The sequence below is a fragment of the Thermobia domestica genome, chromosome 3, assembly GCF_964235325.1.
Source record: "Thermobia domestica chromosome 3, izTheDome1.hap1.1, whole genome shotgun sequence".
In the NCBI taxonomy this organism is placed as follows: Eukaryota; Metazoa; Arthropoda; class Insecta; order Zygentoma; family Lepismatidae; genus Thermobia; species Thermobia domestica.
This window is the reverse complement of record NC_137456.1, coordinates 69,200,622-69,225,470: the sequence shown is the minus strand read 5'-3', so window position 1 is coordinate 69,225,470 and position 24,849 is coordinate 69,200,622. Positions and strand designations below refer to the sequence as shown.

General features: G+C 32.3%; 1 protein-coding gene across 1 annotated transcript in view; it reads right to left on the bottom strand.

The window, feature by feature from the left end:
• Window positions 1-24,849, bottom strand: part of Rab3-GEF (Rab3 GDP-GTP exchange factor) — a gene marked incomplete in the record, with an annotated part of 181,798 nt that overhangs the window by 36,925 nt on the left and 120,024 nt on the right. Inside the window, 7 exon segments of the mRNA XM_081751051.1 lie at window positions 3,207-3,362; window positions 8,287-8,444; window positions 13,230-13,350; window positions 15,722-15,931; window positions 16,088-16,246; window positions 16,902-17,035; window positions 19,073-19,171. Coding sequence (XP_081607177.1) covers window positions 3,207-3,362; window positions 8,287-8,444; window positions 13,230-13,350; window positions 15,722-15,931; window positions 16,088-16,246; window positions 16,902-17,035; window positions 19,073-19,171 — 1,037 coding nt within the window.

Sequence of the window (24,849 nt, the reverse complement as noted above, 5' to 3'; positions counted from 1 at the left end):
CAAGTGAGCTTTGGTGGACAAACACTGTGTGCTTGGGTTTTCTCGGGGTTCTCCCGCTTTCTCGCACTTTCTTCATTTTACCATTTCATTCATTTCTCATCATCACCATCTCCTGTAGCTTAGCTGGGACATAAAACTTACAGATTTCAATTAATTTCATTTTCAAACTATAATAAAGTTCTAAACATTATTTTGAACTTTAAAAGCTAGAAGAGTAATTTTAAAACAAAATCAACAAAATAATGATCTCTCTTTTAAGAACAATAAACTACGAAATATTTAATTATTATAAGTTGCGAGTTCAGGGCAAAACATTGCTTGATGTTTTAGTTCTAAGTATTTTGTAACATTAGAAAATATTTTTTTAAATTCATGTAACAGACTATTTTATATAGAACAAACTGTCATTTTAAAATAGAAAATCGTAACTGAGTATTTAAAAATATATGCTGAAATAAAGGAAGATTGATATATATATATATATATAAACAGTTAGAACAACCTGAATGGAAGGCTGAAAATACGAAAAAATATATTCTAGGCATTTTATGAGCATATTGAAAAATATTCTGAATAAAACTCAACAACATTTTTAAAACTCATGAACTTGAGATAATAGACCAATTTATACGTGGACGCATGATGAACCGAGATGAAAAAAACTTTAAAATCACGTAAAGGAAACCATTCTTAGTAAGTACGATACAGATTACCTCTATTTATATTGTTATAAATATAAAATAGTACCATAATTAGAGAAAAATGGCATGCAATAGGTAAAATGAACAATTAAAAAGCACTACTTCACACACGGGCACTGAAGCGAACTATTTATCTAATTTAACAAAGTCATATTGCATTCCTAATAGGGAAAAAAGTCAGAAACGTATGCAAACAACGAAACTAAACATAAACACTTTTATTATATTAACTTAATTTATAATATTTATTATATTTTCATATGAATTATAAAACTAACTTTATTTGAAACTGAAATTACAAAAAAGAACTGAAAAATGTGTTCTTTTCACGTGATAATTTACTCTAAATTGTAACTCACTTGTTAGAAAAGAAAATAGACATTATATATGAAATATCTTTTTCCGGGCAATCAGAAAACAAGAAAAAGATATTCATTCAGCCATACTGAGTTATTAAAATTAAGGATTTTTTTTAATGATGATAAAAAGAAGATACTTATTTCAATATGTGTTGATTCTGATTCTATGAAAAAAAAATAAGTTAGCAAAGTGTTTAGTATATTTTTTTCGTAGAAATGTATATACATACATTATTTTACAAGTATTTTAATCTTTCCTTTTAGACGTCTCAATAAGGTATAATTTAGATAAGATAGAAGATCTGATGTCTGCGGAACTGCTCTCCAGTTTTATTCTTATTATTCTTATTCTTATTATTATTATTATTATTATTATTATTATTATTATTATTATTATTATTATTATTATTATTATTATTATTATTATTATTATTTATATTATTATTATTATTATTTGGGGGATTTACAGGCATTAAGTGACAGGAGAAAACTTATTGAAAGTGATTTTATTCAGAAAATACTAGACAATAGATATCATAGTAAAAACTGCTTACATAATATAGGTATAAGAGTAGCAATGTATAATATGAGAAATGGATCAACATTAGTTCTCTTGAATCCAAAATCTGTAATTTTAATAAGAATGACCAATTCTTTTAATTTACTTTAATTTATTTTTATCAGTACAGAAGCATAAATTTTAAAGTTCGACAAATATTATTTGTAGTATTTTTGATGATGTATCTATTTTGAAACTGAAAATGCTTGGTATTAATTTGGCGAGGAATTATTGTTTAATCTTATACTATTTTATTTTATTTTATCATTATTTTTGTCTGTATGCAATATGTGTTTATTTTTGTCTGATAAGGTGCTGTTGATGATACAGAAATAAACATTATTATTATTATTATTATTATTATTATTATTATTATTATTATTATTATTATTATTATTATTATTATTATTATTATTATTATTATTATTATTATTATCCTCAAAGGCAAATAAGTTATTAGTTTGCTTCCTAAAATCAATAACTACGATTTTTGTTTTTATTTCATCCTAAAATACAAGAAATTATTATTTTTTTCAAAAGTTTTGTCATATAAAACTTCTTTTAACTAATAAAATGTAACTAATGTTCTTGTTAGCTTCATATAAATTATTCGCCCACAAGAAAGCTATCTGTTTCCCATGGATAAAATTTAACTCCCACGATATGCTCGTAGTCAATTACATACTTTTAACTCATTTTCGTAAATAGGTGCAATAAAGGTATTGAAAATTAAATTCGAATAAAAGCTTTTATAAATGTTTTATGCTGTAGTCTAATTCTCTTTCTTACAGCAAAATTATTTTTATGGAAGAATATGAAAACAACTATACTCACTTGTATCAAGTCTGATGAAAATATAAATTTTATCTACTCAAATTTAACTCGTAGATTTCAAAATTTCACACCTAGCATTATCGTATTACCACTTACAGGTTGTATACACTTTTATGTTTTAAAAAATTGCATTATGTGATTAACGAAATGTAATTACTCTACGAACACAAATATCAATTCACTTTTAAGCTTACAGTGAGAAGATATCAGTGTTTCAAGTTTATCGAAATTCAAATTATATATTTTCATAAATCTCTTCTCTATTATCATTCGGAATGAATTCCAAAACAATTAATTATCCTGATAATACAAGAAAAACAATATAATTTTGATTTTTTTTTTATTTTCTTGCTGTTCTATCAAAAAACGAAAAAATCGAGAAACATTTCAAGGCATTATCGTTTTTCATTATTTAAACAAAACAGAAAATGAAGAAGAAAAGAAACACAAAACAATGCCACCCACTAGAAATCATAAAAAATTAAGAACAAAAATAATGAAAGTATACTCGTGTGCAAAAGTTCTTGGACACTATTTCGCTAAAAGTGCTGCACTCATACTAATGAATGGTTAATAAAGACATAAGTATTTTTCTAATCTCTTATGACTTCTTAATTCCAAAGTATCCAAGAATTTGATCTACAAGTATGAGTACAGCGCCTTTAGTTTATTTGTGCCTTGTCCATTTGTTTTTGCACACGACCCTACTTTTCGTTGTTTTCCACAGTCAAAGAGAAAGATGCTGACACTCACATTTCCCTGTTCAATCTCACTATCTGACACAGTGCTGCGGAAGGACTGGTGCCCTGTTCTCTGCCGTTGAAATGCAGGGTTCGTGATGATGCTCCCTGCGTCAGAGGCATTACAAGATGGCACGCCTTCGGATCCACGCAAAGTGTCTGTCCCTCCCTAAAACCAAACCAAAATGCAAAACAAAGACTCATTTAAAGAAAAGAAACAAACAAACAAAACAAACCCACTTAAAAAATCTTAAATAAGAGCCTTCTGTTAAAATAAATATTTTTATATATATGATAGATTTTGAAAGAACATACAACTTCTTTCAAGCAAAACGAACACAAAAGTTCGGAAGTAATGTAAGTGCACAGCCAATACATATGTATTTAAAGGATCCACATTGAAATTTGGTTTGAATGCGGTAATCACAACATAATTTCTGTTCTCTAAAATTCAGAATATCTATCTTGACATATTTTAGATGTGTTTATATCAAAGGTTTCCGGAATGTTACGGCTAAATCCACTCAAACTATATTTGTGGAACAAGTGAAAGAGAATTCAAAAATATTCATTCATATATCCTGTTCATTAGGTTTGAGTCCAAGAGATTATGTTCTGTAGCTTTAAGCTGTGAGACAGAATACTTGATATTGTTATCGAAGTGAGTGAATCTGCAACAGATTAGCCGAAGAACCGAAAGTAAAATTATTTTTTACAAAAATTTCATATCAAGGCGAATTAATTACATAGAAAAATAACCTAATCAGAAATATTCACATCACTCTAGATCAGGGACACACAGTTTAGTGAGAAAAAGAAAGTACTTTTAATTTTACTTCATACATCTGTTGTAAAAAGAATGCAGTGTACTTACATATACTTCAATTATCATGGTAACTGAGTATAATATGAGAAAGCTACTAACAAAATTAAATAAAAATCGAAATATCTGTTCTGGACAAATAGAAAAGGCTTAAATAACATAAATTGTCAGGAAATTTAAGTCACAGTATAGCAAGAAGATTATGAGTGTAATAGTAATATATGAAAAATGAGTGGCGATTTATGGAATACATTTCGGACAATGAAGCGTCTTCCTCAACAAATACTACATTTTCTTTATTCGTAATAAGGTATTTGTTAAGAATTTTGGAATAATCTTTCAGTTCAAAGTAGCTTCAGCTGATTGAAAACGAACTTCTGAAGCCATTGTTTTGCTTTCATTGACCTTCCAGATTCTTTAAGTTGTTCTATAAACTTTTCTTTTTTTTTCTTTTTAAAAAAATAGCTTCCAATGAATTGCAAGCTTCTCCTTGTATTTGTTGCTTGTTTTTAAAAAATGTATATTCCTTATTCTAGTGTAACTTATTTTTTTCATACTTAAACTATACACAAGATTGTTTATAATTTAATCATGACGTACACGTTTCTATGATGTACGCCAGTAAATTAGGTCATCTTAAACATATTTTACGATTAACCTTAATGCCCGATTCCTTCCACTTATCTACTGTAACTGTTTCTTTTCACCCAGAGTCCCCTGTTCCACTTCTCATCCCTTATGACCAAGTGCAAGAATGTTGTGCTTGATAGATACTGCGTTGGTCAACAATAATTTTGTTGACCCTGTCGTAATTCTGGATACATTGGTTCTTCAATAATAAACTAATTTTCTCAAGCAAGAAAAAGAGAGATCCCTAGCAGTTCAATATAATGAAAAACTCTGAATATTTCATTACATTGTGAAAAACTGTGAATATTAGTAGATTCCTTACCAGTATTACTTTTAAATTATCAAGGTACTCCAGAAACCAACATAAAATCAAAGATGCTACTAAAAGTAAAAATTCTTTGTTACTACTGAAAGTGACTCGGAAGTTTTCACCTTTGGTGTCCTTATATCATTTTAAAATTACACTAATCACCAATTCTTCCTGGGGGAAATGAGTTACAAGAAAGTTGTCAGCGACAAAGGCATAGCTTTTAATTGGACAAATTCACTATTCAAATATAGTCATAACTTTTTAAATGATTGGCTCCTCTTCCCAAATTCGACGCTATGAACAAGATCTAATGTTCTATTACAGTTTAATTTTTGTTTCACTGATACTGACCAAAAACCGAAATAAGACATCAATATTTCTATCTTTATCAAAGTAACGTTAGAAGTCACGGTGATTGTCTAGACAATGGAAATGTCATTAATGAAATGATTTCTACATAGGTAACAAACATTTAACCTCCACTACTCTCAAAGGAATAGAACACTAGTTTGATACCATGTCTGGTTATATCCCGGTGTTGAAACTTGACGGTAATTAAAATAATAATGAAAAACATAATTACTGATATTGCAAGTAACATGTTCATATCACAAACAGCAGAGGTAACAAGATTTCAACAAATACAAAGCATACTTTGCCATTACTAACAGAAACTCATGAAGTTCTATAAAACTACTGAGTTTTAATAACGAGGAAGCTACACGGATAATTACAGTTTCAATGAGCATGAAATCAGGCAGAAATGTTTCATAATGAATCCAAGTCTTCCATATATCCACATTACTTTACACGTTACAATAAGCCCAAAAATTTCTCATTGTGTCAGGAAAACTCTGTAAGCATCTCCATAAGTTACACCTGTGAGGCAATATTCATTTTATAATGTTAATTAGAACATGTTAGCAATATTTCTTTCGCATGTTGTGAAATTGATTGTACACATCCAAGGAAAGATGATATTGTTGTATAAGGATGATGTGATGAATCCATAAAGAAATACGGATAAATAAGCAAAGCAAAAGATTGCCAAAAAGTACAGAAATGTAAGCATATACTAAACACGAAAGTAAACAGAAACATCGAAGTGCAAAAAGGTACTGATGTCAAATAGATGACGATATTACCATTATACATATTAGTTCAAAAGTTATGAAATCATCAACTTTAAGATTGAGTGTATAGATATTTTTAAATACAGTTTCTTAATTACATCTCACAATTTTGCACAAAACAAAACAAAAAAATAGCACAATACAACAATAGACACCTATATCTACACATCTTTCATAGGATAACAACAAGTGGATTCATGCCACACTTACTTACTTGCCACAGAGAATTGGTGTGTTTGCAACAATAACAATTAATTTATATGAGGGAACACAGAATCTACAATGGAGATTACAACATGTATATATATATATAGCACATATTCACTGTGTTGACAGAAGAAAACAAAGTCAGAAGAAGAAGTTAATTTTCCACTTTTCTGTAACATGGTGTTTATTTAGATGCGTATTTGCTTGAAATAAAACACTGATAGAAATTTCTAAATGTTTGAAATCTGAAGTACAAACTTTGAAATAAAATGGTAGACGTAAACCACAATAATATTCATTTCTTTTACTAAACTTAGCATGAGATACAAAATATATAATAGAGCTAATTTGATTGAACGAAGGGGAATACACTAATATATAACAGAAAAAGTTAAAACTGTAATTTGAAATACAGTAACATTTTGTGATTTCCAAACCTGTCATTAAGTTTACCTCAATATTTCACAAGGTGGCCCAGACATAAATATAATCACTAACAAAACTACAGATAATTTTATGACGAACAAAATAAAACAGGAAAAAAAAAAAACGAGATATTTTGCGGATAATTCTAATTAAGTGTTATTGTTAACAGAAGCACCGGATTTTGTAAATCAGTGGGGAGTAGTCTAATTCGCAGTGAAAAACCGGGAGGTCTGGAGTATGAAATATCCCAGTCTTATAAGGGGTTCTGCTAGGAAAGTTTAAAAACGTGGTTTTAAGTATTTCAGAATAAAATTGAATTATTTATTTATTTATTTATTTATTTTCAGAGCGAAAAATATTCTTGAGAATATGACGGTGTAAGCAAAGATGTTTTACGTTCTAACCTTCTATTTTAGTTTTCGTCACGTCACTCCGAACGCTAACCTTTCGATTTACAGGTTTCAAAAGGACAGAAAGTGACTAAAGTTAGTTAAATAGAACAAAGTTTAACCGCACATTATTGTATAATGATAACGTAAACAATGAAGAAAATTGAAATGAAATGCTTGTTCAAAAATTAGTCTTTGTTGAACTTGCAACTCTCATCTCACTTATAAAATGTCCCATCGAACAGTAGCTCGTTTGATGAAAATATTGGGCACAGTTTCGAGGTTGAATTTAATTTTCGCTTTTAGCTTGTAAACATGCCTTGCGAATTTTCTTTCTTTTTTTCTTATTTTTCTTTTCTTTTATTGTGTAGATGCTGAGCACCTGTCAAAAATTCTGGGGATAATCGAGCATCAAAGCACCTCCAGAGTTGTCACTTCTGATTGTTAGTATCAACATGATATATGAACCCTAATGTTGTCGGTCAACTGTAACGTGTGCTGTTCTTGTACGGGCACGGTTCCTTGTGAAGTGACATGTGGTTAAAGTTTCATGTTAAACACACATTACAAACATTTGTCTTATAATGTATATTGTAAACGGATTTAAAACTTTCGGTCGCTTGTAGCACCATTCAATATTATTTAATTGAGCTAATTTATCTATATATATTATATAGCAAATAGAAACCAAAACTAAAATAAATAACCATTTATTTCTACAACGAAAAGTGATAATTCTTTTCCATATAATTTAATGAAAAAATCGAAGATATCTCAGACTTTTTATACTAGTTCGTAGACTCACACATAATATGTAGAAGTTTTTTTATATCTTGGTTCTTTACTGTTTAATTTGTGTTACATTTTACTTATTTATCATGACAAAGATAAGCGCATTAAAATAAACACCAGTGTGTGTATACATATATAAGTGAAAATTGACAATGATATTGGGTTATTCGACTAATTAAAGGAATGTCATAAATATAAGCTTGCATCATAAAGGTTTAACAGTTTACATTCTGGAAAGGAAGACAGATTTTTTAAGAAGAAAACTGAGAAAGGTAATATGAAGCTCAGTTATGGCTGGCTTCATGCCACAGAGAAACAACATTCACTCTATTAGGGGTATACGGATTTCCTAATAACAATTTCTACCAAAACAATGTGCTTACTTCAGAATCCAGCGACGTAAGTTTAGATAAAAGCATTTGTCGTTTCTGGTTTAAGAGATCCCTCAGCATTTCTGCTGCACTTTGTTCACCTTCTTCAGCTGCTTGACTTGGCAATGGGTCATGGACAAGCTTTATAGGAGGAGCTAATGGATAATTATCTAAAATAAAAGATATAAACAAAAATAGAACTATTTTAATAAAAACTCTTTATTCTGTTATTCGTATTTAATACTAGAAATCTGCAGATCTTAGCATGTGACATTCTAGTTTTTCAATTCTTATCAAAATAGTAAATTTTATAGTTTTTTTTTTTTTTCAGCAGTTTTGATACCATAGCAGAGATTTGCAAGTTTGATTGGTGATACGTCTGGTGTGTGCAAAAGAAAACGCAAAACTGTAAAATTATGTAGCTGTGTTAGTGGTCGTAGAGAGAAAAACCGAAAGGCCATATAAGGACACACAGAAGGTGAGAAGTCTCGAACCCTCAAAAGGTTCAAAAGTCTAAAATGGTGAAATGAAGAAGCTGTTCTTTATTAATGACCAAACATTTTCTTTTTTAAATTTCCCTATATGGTGTTGTTAAATCATATTACGTGTTATGTTTTCTTAAAAAGTGCTCATGATAAAAATTTTAAAGAACTTTCGGGAAAGTTTTCTTCCCAACGAACTACGCAATATTTGGCGAAGAATGCATCATTCTGAGTTGTGCAGGAGGAGAGTAACAAATGTATTTTAGAATATGTGCTTACCAAAATTCATATTTTTTAAATGTATTTTAAGTAAATAATAATGTGCTGATTAAAGAAATTACTATCACCAGTTTCCAGTGATATTGAAAAAGTAATATTTCAACTTTCAGGATAAAATTAGGAACTATCCCTCTTCAGTCGTTCTCACAGGTCGCGAACAAATAGGGACAAAAGACCAAACTTAAAAACAATATTAAGAAAATGTGAAAATATTTTACGTTTCTATAGAGAAAACAAATGATTTAATGCAGTGATTTGTGTATAGTGCGCTTCCAGTAAATATTTAGTTGTAAGCCACATTAAGGTACACTTGAGGAGTTTGATGTAATAAGGGCGTAAGGGAGTTTACGCCCTTTTTGCATCAAACGCATTTCTGGCTTTTGCCACGTATGTTTAGCCTCCTGGTAACATTTCAATTCGATATCGGAATAAAATGCTGCATATTACATTGTTTCATATAAGAAAGGAAAAAAACACTACTTAAATTTTCAATATCGTTTTTCTCAAACTGTATATTTCAGACTTACGTCCTTATTGCATCAAACTCCTCAATTGTGCAATTTTACATTGCACCATATCTCCGTAGTATAAGCTTAAATATTGGTACGATACCCTCCCGACCTCTGGTAGGAGTATGTTGGCAAATTGCGATATGTGTAACTACGCTTCTAGTAATTATCTCCACTTTTACATCTTACTGTTCCCGACAAGTAATACAATACTTGTATTAATTGACGGATATGAGCAGACAAAAGCTGCAGAAATCTATTGAGGTCAACATTCAGTGCTAGGCTCTAACTGATGACTTTCCGAATGTACAGTAGAATGAAACTTGAATGAGTTATCTATAGAAATGGGATTAATAAAATATTCTTTCCACCAAATATATCCTCGAACAACTTCAGTAAACAGCATCGTAAACTGACCAATTACCCTTACAAGTAGTGCATAAGCAAAACACGAATACGAGTAATAAATCTTGTCTTGATGATTAGAATAGGAAAAAAAAAAATGAAATGAAATCTTTGAGTTTTACGTCCCACGGTTATGCCGGTTAGGCTAAAGGAGACGGTGATGATGAGTAATGAATGAAATGGTGGAATGAAGAAAGTGGGAGGAAACGGGAGAACCCCGAGAAAACCCACGCACATGGTGTTTGTCCACCACAAAGTCCACTTGGCAGGGGCTGGGATCGAACCCGATGATTAGAACAGAATAAAATAAAATCCTTACATAGAATGACAACGAAAACAGTACTTGATTGCGAAAGGATATAACTTTAATATCAAAACTACTATTCTGCTCAAACTTTCAGTAGTTGGTAGTAAACTCATAAAGTTTCTGGTGGTTTTGATTAAAATTACAAACACTCAATGCACGCGAGAAACATCGCAAGTTTATGTATCTCAACTGCCTACAACCCTAAATGGTCTTCAGGAACGCATCTGTGCAGCTACCAACTCCATCACACCGGATACGCTTCAGAAGGTATGGTTGCAGCTCGATTACTGTTTCGATGTTTTCCGTGTAGTAGGCTGGGCGTACATTCAGTATTTGTAATTTGTAATTCTAAACTTTATGAGCTCATGTAACTAGAGTGAAAATTTGTGCATAATAGTACTTTTAGTATTAAAGTTATACCCTTTCGAAATCAGGGCTGTTTTTGTAGTCATCCTACATTGTCATTAGGCATATAGACAAGCATTACATAATGCCAGGTGAATATATATAAAAACAAGCTATGGCCGATCCGATAATATTTGCGTTTACATCATGAAGTTATTCTACGGGTGCACCCCTGTTTGAATATTTCACATTCTACTTATTTATTTCAACTATTAATATATACAAGCAGAATTTATAGTTCTTTAGATTTTGAAAAATTCATAATTATTGAAAAATAAAATATCAGAAATCCGTAAAGGTCCAACTGGAGATGGAGGAGAAGTGGTACTGAGATATCCAACATCATTTTGACTTGATGATGGATAGTGATTTGAGTATTCAGTTGTCTTCAGCTGTTTACAATCTTTTCTCTCTCAACAAAATATAGAATTTTGGGAAATTATGATACTCCTAAGAAGCGTTACTGTTGTATTTATACGAGTTTCGTAACGCTATATGCAATAGGTACTGAATAATTATACACGGAAGAACATGCATTCTAAACATGGATTCATAACACAATCTTTCTACACATAAAAGACTCACAAGCAGTATGAAAATGTAAATAAACCAACAAATTATGAACAAATTGTCATAAATGATCCTATCACAGGCATAACATTTTGTACCCTTATTTGCACTATTGATCGAGATATATTCAATTAATAATTTTGATATACGTGGATAATTCCCATTTATTAAATTTTCTGTGATACCAAGAGTCAAGATATAAGCACAGCTAATACTTACCTCAAATGTTTCTACAAAATATCTGTGTCATTACGGAAGAGATTCGATCGTGAGTGAAATATATTTTCGCACATATATACACATATTACGCAAGAAATTATAGTCGTTTCTTAAATGAACTAAATTATGTATCATTTAAACTTCAGTGTTTTATAGACTCCTAAACCTCTAAAATCAGATAGAAAAACTAAGACAGTGTTTCAGTTAACTCTCAAATGAGAAACGATAGACATTGAAGAGTAATATCGTATTACTGGCGTCGTACAGTAACTGTTTCAATACTTTTTTTCTTTCTCTCATCTCCTTCTTTCTTTCTTTCATTTTCAACTACGTGCCTGCCTACGTAATATTGTTACTATACTACTACTTCCATCTCTTTTACTGTTAATGTTTTATTTTAATGCTGATCCAGTGTAAAATGACAACAAAATTTATCAATATCACTGTGTATTACGAGCGGTAATTATATTTAGAAAAACATAAGTAAAAATCTTATTACTCACCGCGGACCAAAGTATTTCTCTAAGAAGCGCTTTCGGAAAATACGATTTCCATCATCAGCTTAGAGCTTAGTTCAAAAAATAAATAAATAAATAAATAAATTAAATAAAAGAAAGAAAGAAAGAAAGAAAAAGAAAAAAGAAAAAAGAAACGTGGATGGATACCCTTTAATTTTAACCTTTATTTATCCACCCATGTTTATCTTTTATGTTTAAATTTTTTTAAACTAAACTGATGATGGAAGGAGCTTAATTTTTGAAGGATTTTTCTAACATGTAACTCAGGAACTATTAATATGTTCATTTAGTATTCCAGCTTATTATATGAGCACGAATTCCCTGACTTTTCCAGCTTTTCCAAATCACGACTTACAAATTTTCAGGTAAAGTAAAAAAGAAACTATAGTTTTCCCGACAAGGAGGTTCCTCATCTACAATGCGTGTACAGTCAACGACAAAAGTTCTTTTCGTTTGGTAAAATTTATTTTGGTAATAACGGTGGTATGGCTGGTACAGAAAATTACATTCTTTTTAATTTACTGAAAACTGTGCTCGAATTGTCCTTCCATTCTGAACTTACTTAGAAGCTAATTTCAATCAAACAGAAAGAACTTTCGTCGCTGACTGTACATGTGTGTATATACAGTGTATGTGTAGGTAGAGAAGTTTTGCAAAACAAACTAATTTATTTTATACAATATCAAGTACCAAATAGCTGGGTAATGCCGGGAGAATGGTAGCAAACCTACAATTCTCAAATATTCTGGAAAAAATTGGAAAAAAAAATTATGTACTTAAAATTGCCTGACTTTTCCAAATGTCTTCAGCTTTTCACGAAATTCCCTGACTTTTCCAGGTTTTCTAGGTTAGTGCGAACCCTATCATTTAACAAAACATCCCACTTGAACAGGTGTGTGTAGGACCACTGGCACCGATACTTTTCAGTACCGGTACTTAGGAATAGGTACAAAGAAACCTTCAAGATTTAATTTAACTTCACTCTTTCTATTTTATCATTAGCTTATTTACTTAATTATTTCCATTAACTTATAGTGCAGAAACATAACTTGACACATAAGTAATAGGAAAGTTTTCTTCATTTACTGAATTACAAACGAAAGTATCATAGTGTAACTTTCTAGCTGAAGCACTTAGGGATGAGTAAAGGTTTCGTTTTGGAATTGTGACTGAAAGTGACCATCGCTGTGTAGAACACAAAAAAATAAAGTTCATTTATTTTTCACAGAATTGCTGTTTGCTAGTGAAAGCAAATACTCACCAGAACATTGTGAAGACTTCCTGGAACTGTCTTGAGAGAAGTCGAGATGAGGAGGTAAGGGGGAACCTCGAGGGCTTTGTGGGGATTTCAAATTCTCTCTACTGCCGAAAGGACTTGAGGACTGAAAATAATTTTTAAAAAATAGCATTTAAGATATTTAAATTGTCACTATAGAAATACATTTAAGTATAATCTGTAAAATGCATAATGAATTGTGGAAATATTCCGCCTTCGATGCAGTTCGCTGAAGTGAATGAAAGCACCGGTTCCATGGATAGTATTTCAACTAAAACGATTCAAGAATATGTTGTAATATATGATACAAGTATAGATGGAATTCCTTTCCAACTATCCTCGTAATATAATACAGATATCCTAATTACATATGATATAAAGTAAAACCTATTTAGCTTGTCATTTGTCTAACTTAACTACCAAATCAAGTTGGCTGCGTATCTATGGAATCATGTATCGTCCTGTAAGTCGATCAGTTGTATAAGTTGGACTTCTCTGTGGAATCTGAGTAGCCAATAAGCCAAGTTCCATTATACTTAGGCATACAAAAATAACGATACTATAAAAATGGCCATAATAATTTAATCAATAAATACCAAAATTAATTAAGACCGATTTGTTTTCCGCATTTTACAGCTAGAAAGTGCTTACAAAGCTTATCTAATTATACTACAAATGTATCAGTCAAATTAATTGTGCTGTTAAAAAAACGAATTATCATTAAGCTAGAAGTTCGTGATTTGCCAATTCGTAAATATTTATTAGAAAACTGAGTACACGTATTGTTACAGGTACTTTAATACATGTTAGCTCTGATAAAAACGTGGAGAGAAACGTGATTTGATAAACAAATTTTATTCCCAAGTCATTTACTAGGATAATTGATTAGACTATTTTGATGTAAATCTATTTTGTTCCTTTTTTTTTTAATCAATGCAATTGCCATACAGCCATATTCATGTTTCTTTCTAATAAATTTCCTTTCATTGAGAAACTTAGTGAAAGTTTGGATGAAATGTTATACAGAATTAACTCTATACTTAAACTTTCGACATGATTCATCATAATATAAATAAGCATACACATTGAACACAATGTATTTCCCATAATGAGCACTGAAATAACATTTTATGAGCAAATTTAATAATTTTTGCACATTGTATTTCTGTCTTCGGGGGGACACTGTAATCTAATGGTTAAGAACAATGGATTCACGTCCGCGTGGCCCTGTGTTCGATTCCCGGCCGATGCTTCCCAAGTGAATAAAAGACGTGATGGCTACTAGGTCTAGAAAGTTCCTGATACACCTGTTGGAGACGTAGCATGCTGAGTAGACTAGACGTTGTTCAGTCGGTCGCTAACAGATGGCGCTGTAGCAGCTAAGGCCCACAAAAAGAGCTGTTACGCCAAGTACTTTGGCTTTTTGGTTTATTTTTCTGTCTTCGAAACGGGAATATAATACTGAAAAATTCTACTCGTATAATATTACATCTGTATCATAAAGAAGACACTAACTAACTAACTAACTAACTAACTCTATGGCCTATGGAACCCGCAGGTTCAGTGCCGCGTTCACAAAAGCTCTCCACTGACTTCTATCCTTAGCTAATTGCATCCATTTTCTACTTTGTATTCCTATCTCTGCGAGATCCATCTTAATATTATCCTCCCATTTGCGCCTAGGTCTTCCTAATGGTCGTTTTCCTATGGGTCTACCAGTCAAGACTTTGAAAGCGTTTCTACTTTCATCCATTCTAGCTACATGACCCGCCCACCTAAGCCTCCTAGACTTCACTACCCTAACAATGTTGGGTAAACCGTATAAACTATGTAGTTCCTCGTTATGAAGTTTCCGCCATTCCCCATTCTCGTTCCTCTTGGGTCCGAATATTCTCAGGATCCTGTTCTCAAGTACTTTCAGTCTATGTTCTTCCCTCAGAGTAAGTGACCATGTTTCGCAACCATACAGAACAACAGGCATGATTATCGTTTTATATATTTTAAGCTTCAAATTCTTCGACAGAATTCGCGACGACAAGAGATTTTGAACCGAATAGTAACACGAATTCCCTAAAGAAGACACAGTCCACAAAATATAATATTTCTCTCAATAACTTCCGAATTGATCCGACAATTTCATTATAATTTACAGTAACTTTTTAGAAAGATTATTTTCTTAAGAAGAGATATTTGAAGTAATTGAGAAAAATATTTTTAAAAAAAATAGATCTTTTAATTGCTACAAAATTTTCTTTTTTTTTAAAAAAAGAGAAAAGTTGTTTTTATCAAAGCAGGGTGACTAAGCAATAGACTTGCTTAGGTTTGAAATTCCGCATCTTTAATTTATAAAGATCATAATATCTTCAATTGCAACCCTTATATTATGAAAAATGCAATTATGACGAAAATTAGCAATTGATTAACAAACAAAGAATTTCAACAAAATGAACAGTGAACACTTATTGCTTGTTGTTTACCTGGGAAAGAACTGCTGTACTTCCCCCGCTCAAATCCAAGCCTTGAGCATCAGAGAGGTCTCTCGTCCAATAGTGAGTGTGGGCAATTTCTAATACTTGAAATGCTGACGCCATTCCGCCCAGACCAAAATTTGCATAGGTTTGTTCAAGTCCAAATATCACAGCTTGAAGACATTTTAACATACCCTTCCACACAGCTCGACTCACACACTAAAAAAAGGAAATAAAATAAAATAAATTTCGCTTTCAAGTGTTCAAAAGCAGCAAATCGCACAGCAACTTAACTTCTCAAATTAGATATTCTTTACATTATAAAAATAAAAATTCATGACTTTACAGTGAAAATAAAGAAGAAAGTATACTTACTACGTCATCTATGTGGTCATCAGGACCAATTTTTCTTTCTAAGGTTTTGTTCAGTTTACTAACAACAAAATTTCTGTAGCTCTCGTCTTCCATTAATTTCTTTAATCTATTCAGTTTTAACCAGCCCACACCCTCACCTTCTAATACCTGATTCACAACCTGAAAAAGAAATAAAATAATTTAGAAACTATGAAAATGTCAAATATAGATACCTATATATAAATTGTACTTAATAGAATAACTAAGGTACAGTCCTTACAAAATTAAAAGAAAAGTTTTAATTAGTTTACTACGTGTGGTGGAAATTTTGGCACCTTCAATGTTAGTGTATTGTTCCCATCGTAATATTAGTTTCGCATCAGTTGATCTGGCATTTTGGTAATGGTAGCTTGATAGAACTTATGCGTAAGAATTAATTATCGACCTAATAGCTAAACAATATCCACATCCATGTCTAAGTGACACTAATAGACTACTATAGACTACAATAGTATATATGTTAGACTACTATATAAGTCTAATGAGATAATATAAAATTCCAAGATTATTGGTTTTAAATATTGGCTCAAATTAACATATTTTGTGGTGATCGGCACAAATGAGGACCAAATCTGTACGAATTTATTTCTAAAATCCATATCTGAAAAATATTGTAACCTGAATATTTTCTTTTTATAGCGCCAATCACATTTCTTAAAAAATTTGAATGTCAGGGCCGGAATAGAATTTACTGTTTCTACACGAACGACTTCTAAATGTTTTCAAACGTTCAGCACAGAATCAAAATAGTAATAATAATAATGATCTAACTTACGTCTTTGAGAAAGGCTTGATTTTCAGAGTTAGTAGTTGTGCGTTCAGCATTCTGCGTCCTCTGTAGCTCCTCTTGTCGATTTTTGTTTGTAGTATGACGGATCAAGGAAGACTTTTCAACAAGGCCTTTACGACCTATGGAGAGACAATATTTAGTTGCTGTTAGTTTTAATAGATAATTCTTCATATTCACTAAATATCAACAAACAATAATTACTATTATTTATGAGAAAACTAAACAATAATTACTTCATCGTTGATTTTCATTTATTTTACATCTAACATAGGAATGACTGCTATCAAAAAATAACAATAATAATAATGTCGATAGTTGTATTTTTATATTTCACTATTTCAGTAGTTGTATTTTAGTAGTTTCAGTACTCACTTTTCATTGTTTTTTAGTAAATTTTTATTACTTATTTATTGAACAAACTCTCAGATATAGCACAATTTTGCGATTTTACACAGGGAAATATTAACAAACAGGAAAAAAATTGAAATAAAGTATCAACAATAATAACTACAACAGTGTCCACAAAGAGTGCAAAAGTAATATTATTTGGCCCACACGCGTTTAATTACTCTGTCACACACCAGGCAGCTTGAAAAAATGTCCACATCAGTTGTTAGATGATTATAAAAGTTCGATATTCTGTGAAAAAGTGACCTTTGTATAATCGTCAACCTGGAGCGAGCAAGATGGAATAGGTGAGTATTTCGGGTTTTGCGGAAAAAGCACGTTCTACATATAATTCTTAAGTAGAGTTTTCGACCTTAAGTTCCAATCAACTATCTTATGAAGAAATTTCAGGTCAGAATTATTTCTGCGTACTCTTGGGGTCTGAATATTAAGATATAGCAAGAGTTCCTTAGGTAATATTCGAAATGCAGGAACACGAAAGCATACTATAGCAATAAAGAAATTGAGATTAGAATCAAGTTTAGAGAGATGCGTAAGTGCAATAGGTTACACAGTATGTGTTATCATATAAATACACTCTTCATTTACTTAATGCTTAACAGATTTGTCCCTTGTGCTTTTCTGTAGGTCTTGTTATAAATAGCAAGTACACCATAATTATGTCATATGCTTACTGAGCAAGTTCTAAGTTTGGTCAAGACCAGATGAATTCTGCATATTCGTACGATATATAAAAGAGCATTATAGCGTGCAAGTATATGGTGTTATAAGAATTGTTTGAATGAAGAGTATGAGAGGCCACAGGAGAACACGAGAAAATCTAGGGACATGTTGTCTATCATCAGTTCATATGGCTGGGATCAATCCTGAGTCCCTTTTCAATAAACATTAGTACTCAACTACAAAACCATCAAATAAATTTACTTTTAATCTTTTCCTACTACTACTATCTTCGTTCTGATATCCTCAACATTCATTACGTAATATAACTAATATTGTTAATAAAATAAGAGTATACTTAAACATAAAGAAGTATAGCAAGAGATTTAAATAACTAGACAAAAAGAGATCTATGTAATTATATTATTTAATGAAATAGGGATTTAATCTAGAAGATTAATTAAAATAAAATAGTCAAATAACAAAAAAAGTCATAAAAATGGAAATAATATTTATTAATGAATTAAGTACGAGAAGTCAAATAAGTTTATAATATTCAATGGCGTACAAGGTGCAATAGTGAATAGTCTGTGAAGAGTGTTATAGTATAGTAAGTCAGGGGCGATCGTTCCCCCAGAAGAGGAAACTTTCTTATTTTATATATATAAATAAAACGCATCCCAAAGTTTGGAGCTTTTAAAAGTAGCAGTATGACAACCCACCGCCCCCCAGAAGTCAGTCCTGGATACGCCCCTGTAGTAAGTAGTCTGTGAGGAGTGTAATAGTAAATAGTCTGTGAAGAGTGTGAGAGGACAATAGTCTGTGACATATCGCATGAGTCGACAGTTTTTGTGAGGAGGAGTTGGAGAATACAAGTGTGCATGCTATGCAATAAGAATTGCAAAGAATTCAAAGAATAATATTTCGTAGCATGAATATAACAATTAGTATTTATGAAGTAATTTGAAGTGTTGTGTGTATGTACCTGTACCAGTAACTAAAGAGTAGTTTAGTTTTGGGAAGTAGATATTTAATTGGTAAAAGTTATAGCACAAGGCAAGGTTTAATTTATTATCAAATTCAAATACCTTTAGGAAATGGACCAAACGGCTGAACTTTCTCTTTTGTTTTTGCAGCACTTCCAGTGGAACTTGGACTTATACTTCGTGGGGTATTACTTTTATTTCCTGCAATATAAGGAATGAGAACAATCAACATGATTATAATTTAAATATTTTCACTAATCATACCGTACATCACATATGAATGTAAAGATCAATATATCGTACAGATTAACGGAGTAAAACCATCAAAAAGCCGAAATATATTTTCTAAAATTCTGGTAAAGATTTTTCAGAGAATTTATGCACAGGAAAAATTAAACGATTTTTTTCCTTTCATTAAATATCCTACCTTAGAATTGATTGAAGGGCTACATAAGTAGCAAAAGAAAATGTTGTTGTACCCATAAAGAAACCTATTAAATATTAAACTTATATACACATATTACCGCAGTACCGTACATAGGAATTAATCATTTTCAGTTAATTACTAAACAAAATATGCACAGAAGCGATTGCTATAATATTCCTGCAATAGTCTTCAAATTTGAGGAAACCGCATCGGGATATTCATGCCTCATCTCTGTACTGAAGAACATTTAAAAATTAAATATTTGTAACTTTATTACTTAAAGGAAAGAAATCAAAGATTCATAGATAAATCTCTATCAGTGTTTAGTCCTAACTTGTTTATTTAAATTGTTTAGTTTAAAGGTGTTTGTTCAATGTAACTTGTTACCTGTAGGAGAAGAAGAAGAAGCAAGGTATAGTTGCTTGTTGAAACTGTGCATAGCAGCAGTGTGTGTGTGAGCGCGTAGCCTATAGCTGCAACATCGTAGTGTTCAATGTGCATTTTATTTTAACTCAGGAATTGTAAGAAATATTAACAATATTATTAAACCGAATTATTAAAGAACGAACCAGCGTTTGTGTGATACAGTCCATCATAAAGACTTGGTCCTCCGGGCCGGATGTTAATACGTGTTTATGTGCTTTATGTGACCTACGTGCTATAAGACTTGTGTGTTAACAAGAAAGAAAAAACTGTGTGGGCGACAATGGAAGCTTACAATTCCCGAAAGCGTGTTTTAAAAGGAAAGATCACTCGTGCTGAAAACTGCATAAACAATATCACAGAACAGGAAGATATTAGTGTAGTTCAGGTCTACAAAAACAAAGTGAGTGAACTGTCACGTGAAACAAATGAGCTTTTGTTTCTAGCTTGTAACTTGTGTGCCGAAGAAGAAATTTATTTGGTTCAAGAAGAAGAGCTTGCTGCTATTGAAGATAGACTTACAAAGCTTAACGTGAAATTAGTGGAAGTGCAGGGTAAATTATCTCACGCTTCTTCTAGTGATGTGAATAGTCAAAAAAACAGAACAGAAATTCGACTTCCAAAATTGCAGTTGCCATGTTTTAGCGGGAACTTGAACGATTGGCTTTCGTTTCGTGATTTGTTTATCGCAGCAGTGCATAATAATGAAAAATTGACGGGTGCACAAAAACTTCAGTACTTAAAAACTAGTCTGCAAGGTGAAGCAGCAACACTTATTCAATCTATACAAATAACTGACGATAACTATAAAGAAGCTTGGGACCTGTTAAATTTGAGGTATCAAAATAAACGAGAATTAGTCACGTCTATCTTGCGGCGGTTTGTAAGTCAAGGTCAAGTGCAGCAAGAATCAGCTGGCGCGTTGCGTCGGTTGTTGGATACAAGTGTTGAGTGTGTGCGATCGTTATCAGTGTTGGACATAAAAGTAAACGAGTGGGATCCTTTGCTTATATTTCATGTAACAGAGAAGCTAGACAGTGAAACAAAAAGGCAGTGGGAACTTTCATTGTCAGACAGTGAACTACCAACATTCGACCAATTGGTGAAATTCATAGATCATAGGTGTCGCGCATTAGCAAGTAGCACTTCAAATGTAAAATCAACCCCACCCAGTGAACCAAACAAGAGTAATAAAAAATCAACAATAGCGCATCATGCTTCAGCTCAATTTTCGTGTTGCCAGTGCAAAAGCAAAAATCATCCTTTGCATAAATGTGATGACTTTCTTTCGCTGTCAGTGGATGAACGTCATTCTTTAGTGAAAAACAAAGCATTATGCTTTAATTGTTTACAATCTAATCATAAACTATCCAGTTGCAAATCAGCATCGTGTCGTGAGTGTGGCAAACGTCATCATACCTTACTTCATTTTCCAAATAAACAGAACTCAGGTGTTTCAGTGGGGACTCATTTTTCAAGTGAAACTAATGTGCAACATGCAGTGTTATTACAAACTGCAATAGTGATGGTGAATGATTCATATGGTAATTTACAACCTGTGAGAGCCTTGTTAGATTCAGCCAGTGAAAAAAGCTTTGTGTCAGAAAACTGCATACAACGACTCGGTTTACAAAAACAGCCGGTTTATGTACATGTTTCGGGGCTGAGTTCCAGTAACGTTGCTCGGGCAAAAGGTGTTGTTAATATTGTGTTTACATCAAGTTATGATGTTAAATCAGAATTTTCTATAGAAGCGTTAGTGTTGCCAAAGGTAACAGGTATGCTACCAAAACGGTATATTCATAAAAGCAAGCAGTGGTCGCATGTTAACAAGTTAACATTAGCAGATCCGAATTTTAATGTTCCTGACAGAATCGATCTGTTATTGGGTGCAGATATTTACCCTCAATTGCTATTGGCGGGTGTGTGTAGTGGTGTTAATGGTTCTCCCGTAGCAGTGAATACCAAATTAGGATGGGTGTTGTTTGGTTCTATTGGCGACTACGAAATGCGACGTAAAGAATTCACAGCATCAACATATCATATCCAGTGCAACAGTGAAAGAATTTTGCAACAATTTTGGGAATTGGAAGATATTCCTACACAAAAAATAATGTCGTCAGAAGAAAAGCAGTGTGAAATTTATTTCGAGAAGACCCATCAAAGAGATGAGACAGTAGGTTTCATGTACAGTTACCGTTTCGCGACAACAGTGCAAGACTTGGTGAGTCACGTGAAGTGGCAATTAAACGCCTTAAGCAAGTAGAAAGTCGTTTGAAGAAGAGGCCTAAAATGCGTCAATTATATGTAGATTTTATGCACGAGTATGAGGTACTTGGGCATATGGAGATTATTCCAGAAAGTGAAATACTGAAACCAAACAGTGAAGTGTGTTATTTACCTCATCACACAATATTGAAAGATTCCAGTTCTACAACAAAACTGAGAGTAGTTTTTGATGGTAGTTGTAAAACTTCATCTAATGTGTCATTGAATGATAAGTTACTTGTCGGACCTAGGTTGCAGTGTGACTTAATTCCATTACTTGTGCGTTTTAGACAACATAATGTGGCATTAACTGCTGATATTGAGAAAATGTATAGACAGGTGAGAATCCAACCAGAACATACAGACTTCCAGCGAATTGTGTGGCGTGAAAAACCTAATCTTCCGATCAAAGATTACAGGCTTGTGACGGTAACTTATGGTACAGCTTCAGCACCGTATTTAGCAGTGAAAAGTTTGCAACAATTAGCGAAATATGAAGAAGAATCATTTCCTCTTGCAGCAGCTGTAGTAATGCAAGACTTTTTTGTTGATGACTTAATCAGTGGTGCCAACTCAGTTAGTGAAGCAAATCAGTTACAAGAACAACTCAGTGCATTATTGCAGAAAGGAGGTTTTGAACTGAGAAAATGGGCATCCAACAGTCCCAACGTTTTGGACTCCGTACCCTCTCACTTGAAACAAGCGACGAGTAGTTTAGACTTTGATAGTAGTAATTCAGTGAAAACGTTAGGAATTCTGTGGTATCCATCAAATGATGTATTTTCATATAATGTCAATCTTGTGTCAGTTAAGTCAGTTGTAACTAAGCGTAATATTTTATCAGAAAGTGCAAAGGTGTTCGATCCATTAGGTTTGATTTCTCCAACTACTATTATTGCAAAAATATTATTGCAAGAAATTTGGAAATTAAATTTAGAATGGGACAGTCCAGTTCCTGAATGGATTTTGAGGAAATGGAGGAATTACTACTCAGAGCTTTCTTTATTGAAAAACATCAAAATCAACAGGTGTATCACTATCACTCAAGCTACGAGAAGAGAGTTAATAGGATTCTGTGATTCTTCCGAAAAGGCCTATTGTGGAGTGGTGTATATGAGGTCTGTATCTCAAGACGGCCAAGTGAGTGTGAACATTGTTATGGGAAAAACGAAGGTTGCTCCAATCAAACAAGTGTCCTTGCCCCGATTAGAGCTCTGTGGTGCCTTGCTATTAGCTAAAATGATGAATCTCATATTAAATTCATTACGTTTGGAAGTGCATGATGTAATTGCCTATTCTGACTCTACTGTTGTGTTATCGTGGCTGAATTCGGATTCAAGCAGATGGAAAGTGTTTGTCGCGAATCGTGTAGCAAAGATTCAAACTCTTTTGCCATCAGTGAAGTGGCTCAAAGTGGATTCAAAGAATAATCCAGCAGACTGTGGTTCTCGAGGTTTATTACCTTCTGCCTTACTTGTACATCACTTATGGTTCTCAGGCCCAGAGTGGCTCAAAAACCCCATTCTCCCAGAGTGTAATGAATATACAGTGGATTCAAAGTTAGTCAACCAAGAGGAAAGAAAACATATAGTTTGTGTGCATGTTCATGTTGATACCTCCATTATTGACAATTGTTCATCGTTGGTGAAACTTGAGCGAACTGTTGCATATTGTAAGCGCTTTAGTAATAATTATCGTGTGTCGCAAAGAAACAAGCACTCAGGTCCACTTACAGTAACAGAACTTTTCCATTTACATATTGTTTCAATTTTTACGGTTCTTTCAAATATTGTATCAATTCATCTTTTGTGTGTATCTTGAACTAGATCGTTCAAGGGTGGGGGCTATGTTTAGTCCTAACTTGTTTATTTAAATTGTTTAGTTTAAAGGTGTTTGTTCAATGTAACTTGTTACCTGTAGAAGAAGAAGAAGAAGCAAGGTATAGTTGCTTGTTGAAACTGTGCATAGCAGCAGTGTGTGTGTGAGCGCGTAGCCTATAGCTGCAACATCGTAGTGTTCAATGTGCATTTTATTTTAACTCGGGAATTGTAAGAAATATTAACAATATTATTAAACCGAATTATTAAAGAACGAACCAGCGTTTGTGTGATACAGTCCATCAATCAGCATCTTGTTGACATTAAGATTCATACCAAAGAGTAGTTTTGTTACTTGTTTAAAGAGCAGTTAAAAATGGATTTACTTTTTTTTAAAAATAAATAACACATATAATACTTCGCTACTCGTAATTTAGAGAAAGAAGAATTGGTCGTGTTTGGTCCTATATTATCAGAAGTTAGAGGCCATATGAAAAACATCATCGCATGCGCACAGAGATCTTCAAATCCGGAAGTTTTGGATTATTATGAACATTTTAGGTATTTTAGATCTTTGATTATTAAGAAACGACATTCAATGGGAAGGCTTTTCTCGCCCTTCTAAAAAAACAGTTGTAAGATTTTTTTATTACTAGTATGGTATATACATTAAATATACATTTACATTATAGGCACAATATCAAGTATAATGTCCTATTTTAAATATTGTTCATAACACACTTCGTGATTTAACGGACTTACAATTCTACAGACACTCTTTCACCTCAATTAAATTATAGATTTACTGTATATAACTACCCCATTCTCGTGTATGTGGATTTCCTACTCCTAATTTTCAATCATTTTCTTCAACTCCCTAATATCCAGTTTCCCATATAGTCTTTTAAATCAAAGCGAAAATAGAATAGCCACTCTACTTCTAC